Here is a 7,661-nt window from a genome sequence, read left to right on the forward strand (position 1 = left end):
GACCTTAAGGTAAGAAGCTCCTTAATATCCAAGATAACCAGAAACATGGTAAAAAATTCAGAAATACTTACTGTTTACCAGGTCCTAATAACTTCCCTAAGTTTGAAGTGTCTGTCTTGTGTGTGAAACATATGGGCTCTGCTTTGTCAGTTGTGTAATTTGCCAAGTTCTACCCACTGCTATCCAGGTGACCAGACAGATGTAAACAAAACATTCAGTTAATCACGTATTGTATTTTAGCCTGATTCTGCAGGACTGGGAGCAGCAGGTGGAGTTGGACATGGCAAGAACTGCATATGGGAAAAGTTCTGGTGCAACCTAAGATCCAAGCTGAGTAAATGCAGGAAATAACGAAAATGAAACTGAGTTCACATTTTTGTTTGAGCCACTCACATGCAATTTATGTGTGAAAGAAATCATATACCCATCTCAGCTCCTTTGAGTGTTCTGGCTCTCAGCAGGGTTGTAACTACAGTTTGCATAACAAACTGATTGCAAAGCTAGAAGTTACAAGACTATCAAAATTGTTTAAACCAATTTATACAATATTAAATTAAAAATCCAGAGATGGATAAATTCTATTGGTTCTTCAATGCCATACAAGTATTAGATGGTTTTTTTGAGTCAATGTTAGTAGAGGACAAAAGGGTTGAACAATTACAAAAGGTAACTAATCTCCATTGTCATTTATTTACAGGTCAGAATTCACAAAGGTTTCAATTTCAGTTGTTGAGAGAGATTATTTCTGAATAGGGAAAACATGGCATTTATCACATCAGTGTGTAGCTGATGGGTGCTTGCAGAAAGCAGGTTATTGGTACTACTTCACCCACTTCTGCAATGAGAGATTGTACAAAACCAAAGGAAATGTCTGAACCACTATCTGGATTTTCAATCTACACACAGTGATAAATGTGAGACTGCAAAATTCTCGTGTTTCATTCTTTTCAATTTAATGCACCTTCAGGAGCAATGGTTGTAAAAAGCTAATCTAAAGCATTAGAGGGCTTAATGGCTCTTTTACACCAAAGAAGAGCTTATGGAACAGTGATGTTGAAGGCCACTAAGCAGGAGAATTCCATCAGTTGTTTCATTTTCACTGGGAGACCTCAACCAACTCATTTAAACCTCTCTGGGAGCAGAGGAACAAGGAAAGCATGGTGTGAGACAAAAACCATCCAGCTGTTTAATAGTTGTATGGCATTTTAAATTCTCAGATTGAGCAGCTAAGGGTCTTTCACAACACCCACCAAGGCAGGCCGCAGAGTACGCCCGTGCAGCTTATAGCCAATCTTGGATACTAATGCAATAGTGCCAGGCTCCTTCCCTTCCATGGGAGTATGGAACAACGCTTCGTGTTCATAGGGATCGAACTTGGCTCCAACAGGATCCAGTCTGAGCAGGCCATGTTTTTTAAACACTTTCTGAATCTGTACTTCTGTCATAACAAGACCTTCATATAAGCTCTTCAAGTGAGGATTATCATCCTTAATTTCTTCCTTTGGAACACTTTCTGTTGCTTTCTCCAATATGTCTGCAACTTCTAGTAAGTCCTTACAGAAGCTCTGGATCCCTAAAAATATGTAAAAGAGAAGGGAATGGGATTAGTCCACTGACAGAAAGAAGAGTTAAAAAAACCCACAACCCCAAAACCTACAGCAATAATCTGTACTCCTTTAGATTTTTAAGATGATATGTGATACTGTAACTATTTGGGGTAAAACATCCTTTCCAATTTTGGATGTCTATATACAACTGTTACAGATACCTTGATATCCACATCATCTCCTCTACTTCTATGTGGAAAAAAAGTTATTCCAAAAGAGCTAAAGCTATGCTAATGACCTAACATGAACAGTTAAAACTCCAACCAAAGTTACCAAAGGATGGCTTCATGTAATTTCCTCACGTCTTTCTCATCTTGGGATTCACCTGAAGTTTAAAGCATTATGTTGCCCTATTCCTACCCTTTAACCTGATGTGACAAAAATATTTGCAGAAGACAAAGCATGTGGTCAGACTGATGAGGAGTCCAAGAGATGAACAGGGATTCCTCCTTGAATTAAAAGAACTCCCACCTCTCCCTCCCACTATAAACCAATTTTACAGAATCAGCAGCTGTGCTTTGCAAAGACTGAGCAATTCCAAAGCTAATGACAGTCCCTGTTCTGAAAATGTTCTCTGGCTCACACTAAGAGAATCTGGACTGATTTCACTTAAGGCAAAGTGTATCTAGTAATCAAGAACAATCAACACAATTCAGTAACACATTTCTACATAGAGTTAAACAAAGAACAAATGGAACTGGATTGTGGTTTGGTTTTTAGTTACCCTTTTTTAACCCATACAGTCTTTTTAATTCTAGTTCACATTTTGGATGGTTTTTTTCCTTGCCAAGAAGTGATATGAGCATTACCAGAGGACAAGTCTTTGATTTAAACAAAAAAACCCCAGAACTGTGGAAGTACCTTGCAAGTTCTATAGAGATCTGCTAGTTCTCAGGAAAGGGTCACTTTAATAACTGCACAACTCCATAGAGACTCGAGCTCTCCAAAGAACAGTAACTAAGTGTCCAAGTAGTTCCAAAAATATGGAGAAAACAACCACAGTTTTAAACTAAAAACTAAAGCTGTGGTTAGGGCTGAAGTACCCCAAACACAGATAAACCAGCTGCCTAGTGGTCTGGATCAAACCAAATAACCAAACTCTTCGGAGGGTGGTTTGGCTGGGGTTTTTTATTGCCTAAGTTGTATTTGCAAATATCTGTCACTGCAACTCTGAATTTATGCAAGTCTCAGAAATGAGTTTCTCTTACTTCAACAGAAGAAGCACTCATGTACAAACAGTAAAATTTACAGATGATATGTAATTTAGTTTTCAAGATAAATTTTATTTCAATATTTATTTATATTGTAGCATCTTGGAGCTCAGACCTGACTCAAAGTCCTTCTGCATTAAGTAGCACATTAGTGAAACTATACTTATTGCAAATCAACTTCAGGACAAAGCATTTAAATGTCCATGAAAAGGGTACAAAAATAATACATACTCTTTCTTACAGTACAGACTAACTGAAGATCCTGTTATTCAGAAATCAGAACTTTTGTATTCAGAATTAAACTATACAGCTGTGGTACAGTGTGTGGCGAAAAAGACCAACTCATTTTCAAGTCAGAGTGGCAGTCAAACACCAGGATGAAACAGCATTATTCTGCTGCAGCATTTGCATACAGTTTCTGTTTTACAGATTTGTGTTTGAAATGTCAAAAAGCTAAATCAGATATTAGTAGCCTGGCTCTTACAGGAAGACGTGCTTTTAGCACTCCATAGTCTGACTGTGCATCCCTACTACAGGAAAGAATCACCCATCTAAATATATTACTTCTATTTGAAAGCTATGGCCTTCAACACAACAGTTATTCAAATAGAAAAGGCTAAAAAAACCCCAAACAAATCCAAAATAAACACCAAGAATGAAAAAAAGCCAAACCAGAAGGAAAGGCAGTATTCCATGCTCCTGTTCAGATCTGAAACCAAAGTGAGTGAAAACAGCAAACTTCAAGCTGCAAATCTTACTAAAAAAAATCTACTAGTGCAGTACACACTGTAGGAAAGCAGATACCAAATTTAAAGCAATGTCCCCAAAAGCTGTTGACTCCAGCAGTTTAAGTCTTGCCTCTGGCCAGGGAGATGGTCACAATTCTGATGCAAAGTGAGGAACTGTTCAAACCTCTCTGCCTCAAATGCAACTTTTAACCAAGTACTCAGAATCACTGGGAAGTACAACCTGTCAGTACTGCAGACCACTCAGATTAATTTTTCCAGGCTCTGCATTTCCCAGGTCTCATTAAGTAAACACAACAGAAGCCTCCACTGACCGTATAACTTTGCCTCTTCTACTAATTTCTGGCTTCTTTGCCTCACGTTTTCCGCATCTGCCAAGGCACGCTTGTACTTGTCCTACAGAAATAAAAAACAGTGACAGAAGAGATTTTATTCCTGCTAATTGGGTAGGTGACAATAATTCAACCCAACATATTCAGAATAAAGCAGCATTTTAAACAGTTTCATAGCCTAAACCCACCACCTAGAGTAATCTGAAGACAACACATGCCAGTTATCACAGCATCCTTCCTACCAGGACAGATGTTTGCTTCACTTTAGAGCAGAAAGAAACGAGGGAAAGGAAATAAGATGGTTTTCCAGACTTTCAGTATTTGACAACAGAGTAGCTGGAAGACATTTTTCACTCTATGCATCTATCAAGTTTTATAAACCCAAGATTTCTGCTGTGTGCTCACAGAAAGCTTTCCTGAGTCATGAGGCACTTTGACACTATAGCAAATGAGAGTCAAGCTAACCATGACTCAAACCATCTCTTCCCTCTCCTACACACCACAGAGCGCCCTCCAGTTTTTCCAGCCTTTACAAACTAATGAAGTCTAACTCCTCTGTTGCTCAGGACAAGTTTTGGTCTGTTCCCAGCAATATGGCCAGCAGATGCACTAAGACTGAAATTCAATAAAATTAATAAAATAAAAATTCAGGTTGAGTGCTTCACCACCAAATCCAGAACTCCATGGTGGGCTGGAGTTGTGCAAGGGAAAGAATGCAAGACACATGAGGCCAGACAAGGGATGTGACCCTTCAGCCTCATGTCTGTCTCCAACAGACGGGTTTAAAACTTCCTAAGTATGGCATAAGTACACTACTGTATAAAAATATTGTATAAGCATCATTAATTCTGACCTTTGAAAAGCCAGCAGCTGTTTCCAGAAAACCATCTCTTAGCACACACAAATGCACGTAACAGAGACACACTCAAACCCTTTCATGACCTCTAAAAACTACTTCTCCACTGAGCAAAACCTATGCGAAACTCAGTAATAAATTTCAAGGCTGGAGAGGGTCCAATTCCATTTAGAAACTGGAAAGAAACCACCCAAAACTTTAATTTTGGACCAGGGATGCACCTCAAGTCTTGCATGACGTCTACTCTTAGGTATAAAGAAATGGTCAAATTGTAGGTTTTATTCAACAACTAAACAGGAGTCACACAACTGTATCCAGACTGTGCACTGAGAACCCACAGTGAAGGCATCTGGGCACACAATTTGTAAGGTGTGCAACCGATAACCCAGAGACACTTACAGTGACTTCCTTTAGTTGTTCTTCCAGTTTAGCCTTTTCTTCAGATAACAGTTTTTCAGCAGAGCTGGTTTCAGCCTTCTGCTCATTTTGACTCTGACTCTGGTCCTCCTCCAAGTTCTGGCCAGTGTTTTTCTGTTGTGTTGCTGCACAAAGGAGTCGTGGAGAAGTTCTAAGGCAAAAACATGGACAACGTTAATCAGCTGCTTATTTTGTAATATATTAGCATTTTCTAGACACACTGCCCGTTTTGTCTGACACATCAGTGTCTACAAAATTCTCATATCAGAGCACAAATTAACACGACAACCCTAGGCCTGTGAAAACTGTGCAGAATCCTCCATAAAAAGCAACAGACCTCTGGCCATTTAAACTATAGGAAAAAATAACTGCTGCAAGCTTGTAAATGTCCATTACATTCAGTTTATAGAGTCACAACACTTTTAAGGGGAATATGATCTCGTTTTCAGCGCAGTGCTCTATCAGGAAGAAGTTCCGTGATGCAATCGCCTGCAACAGCTCCCCAGAAAACAAACGGAGAGAAGAGCAGGGCTGGGCCGCGGATCGCTGGGGAGCAGCGGAGCGGTGCCTGCCCTGCCGCAAACATCCCGGGCCTGCCCGCATAAATAATGACTGTTTATCCCCTCGTGACGTTTCTCAGGCTTTGCGAGCTCAGCCGCCCGAGCAAAGCGGCCCCGGATCAGCCCGCACTGACACACGGGCTCGAACACCCGCCCCGCGACCCCGGGCCTGCAGCCCCTCATACTCCCCGCAGGGCAGGGCCGGGCCGCCCTCCCGGTGGAGAGCTTAAGAAGGCAGCGAAAGCGGCAGGGAATGTGGGGCGGCCCCAGCGGCCGCGCGGCAAGGCCGGGCCTCGCTTTCCTCGCGGCCCGGCGCTGAGCGCGGCCCAGTCCCCGTCCCAGGTGCCCGGTGCCGGGCGGGCGCTGCGGCGCGATCGCCCCTCACCTGATGGCGGCGCTGAGCAGCGGGTGCAGCGGGAGCCGCGGGCGCAGCGCGCCCCGCACGCACTGGGCCACGGCCGCCATGGCGCCCTCCTGCCCGCCGGGCCTGCGCCCGCCCCCCCACGCCGCCGCCAATCAGCGGGCGGGCGGGCCGGGAGTGACGCGCCCAGGAGCCAATCGGCGGGGCGGGCGCGCGGCCTCGCGCCGAACAGGAGGGGGGGCGGAGCCCTCGGCCCTTCCGGGGCGCGCGCTGCTCGGCCCCTGCCGCCACGCGCGGGGGGTGGAGCCGCGGGCGGGGTGCGCGCGGCGACGCCATTTTGTTGGGTGAAGGGTTGCGACGCTCCGGTTGCGGTTTCGGTGTTCCTCGCTGATTCACGTCCTGTGCGAGCTGTACCTGAGAAAATTGGGAGATTTCAGCTCTTTTTAAGTGCTGGATAACCCTGTTACCAGTAGCACTGGTCAGCAGTTTGCAAACCTTCGTGCAAAGGTTTTCATCGTGTAACTGCCATGTGTGCTCTTGCTGGATAATAATTCGATTTAATGAAGTCTTGAGCTTCCCTTAAATAGGATAACATTGCTAATCCACTACTTCCAGATTTGGCCACCTGCTTGTGCCAGCTGTTGGCGCAAGTGTCCCGTGTGACCGGAGGCTGCAGGAGCCCTGCTCGGTTGTGCTGGGATGGCTGAACTTTGGCTATGTTGTCAATTGGTTTGTCATTATCCTGTTAAAAGGGAGAAAAAAAATCAAGGTCATGTATTTATCATACAGCCCCGAAGTGGGTGTTAGATGATACACAGATGTCTGAACACCCGCTGTTCACCTGATTCCTCATGTGTTTGTGCCCTCTCCAGACAGTCTGAGGGATAAAGATGCAAATTCCACACTGCAGATTCAGTAAATGTTCTAGTCGAGGGATGTCTTCAAGGATTTGCTAAAAAAGAAGCTGTAGAAGACATTTGTGGCTTGCTGCATGAGAACCCAGCAGGACCTTGCTTGGTTCAGTCAAACTTCAGCAGAGTGAACCAGCCTTTGTTGGGCAGATTTGTTTGTTTGGGGTGAGCTGTGCCATTGCCTCTGCAGAAAGCAGGATAAATGGTTTATGAAGCCTCATACCATGACAAGTGTTTGATCCCAAGGAGTCTTATTTTGCCAATGGCTGCTCTGTGATGTGACACTAGTCCAGTTCCATAGCCTGTACAGCAAGAGAAAGGGTGTGTGGATGTGCTGTCTGTACACCGAGTGGCTGCAGTGCTGTCAGTATTCACTTTCCAAAAAGTAGATGAGCCACAAATTCCAAGCTTCATCCTCAGAAACACTAGAAGTAGTTGAGGAAATCCCTTCAGATGCTGATAATGCTGAGGAAGGATCAGAGAATACAAGGAGAAAACCAAGAATAACCATAAAGGACAGTATTCACAGAAGGCCACGATGAAATGAGATGGAAAAAGCAATTGGATCTTTAGGTCTGATGTTTTTAAAATGTTTCCTGAAAAGATTATTGGTTCCGTACAAAACCTAGACAAGCAAGTCTGTCTGTCTCATCTTTATTG

At 43.7% G+C, this 7,661-nt stretch overlaps 1 protein-coding gene across 1 annotated transcript; it reads right to left on the bottom strand.

Moving 5' to 3' along the window:
- Positions 1-213: 213 nt before the first annotated feature.
- On the bottom strand, positions 214-6,258 carry GRPEL1 (GrpE like 1, mitochondrial). Its single transcript, XM_064653300.1, has 4 exons — positions 6,115-6,258; positions 5,152-5,320; positions 3,879-3,960; positions 214-1,573 (listed from the first exon to the last, which is right to left on the bottom strand). The coding sequence occupies exons 1-4, from the start codon at positions 6,192-6,194 to the stop codon at positions 1,227-1,229; spliced, it is 678 nt and encodes a 225-aa protein (XP_064509370.1). The 5' UTR covers positions 6,195-6,258; the 3' UTR covers positions 214-1,226.
- Between the last annotated feature and the right edge of the window lie 1,403 nt (positions 6,259-7,661).

This window comes from Pseudopipra pipra, chromosome 4 (genome assembly GCF_036250125.1).
Source record: "Pseudopipra pipra isolate bDixPip1 chromosome 4, bDixPip1.hap1, whole genome shotgun sequence".
Taxonomy (NCBI): domain Eukaryota; kingdom Metazoa; phylum Chordata; class Aves; order Passeriformes; family Pipridae; genus Pseudopipra; species Pseudopipra pipra.

Bases quoted from the DNA above. Each gene is read 5' to 3' on its own strand.
- GRPEL1 (XM_064653300.1), bottom strand. From the start codon at position 6,194: ATGGCGGCCGTGGCCCAGTGCGTGCGGGGCGCGCTGCGCCCGCGGCTC. The intron at 5,321-6,114 runs GTGAGGGGCGAT...TTTTTGCCTTAG, and splicing joins CTGCTCAGCGCCGCCATCAG to AACTTCTCCACGACTCCTTT. The intron at 1,574-3,878 runs GTCAGTGGAGGC...ACATATTTTTAG, and splicing joins AGAAGAGGCAAAGTTATACG to GGATCCAGAGCTTCTGTAAG.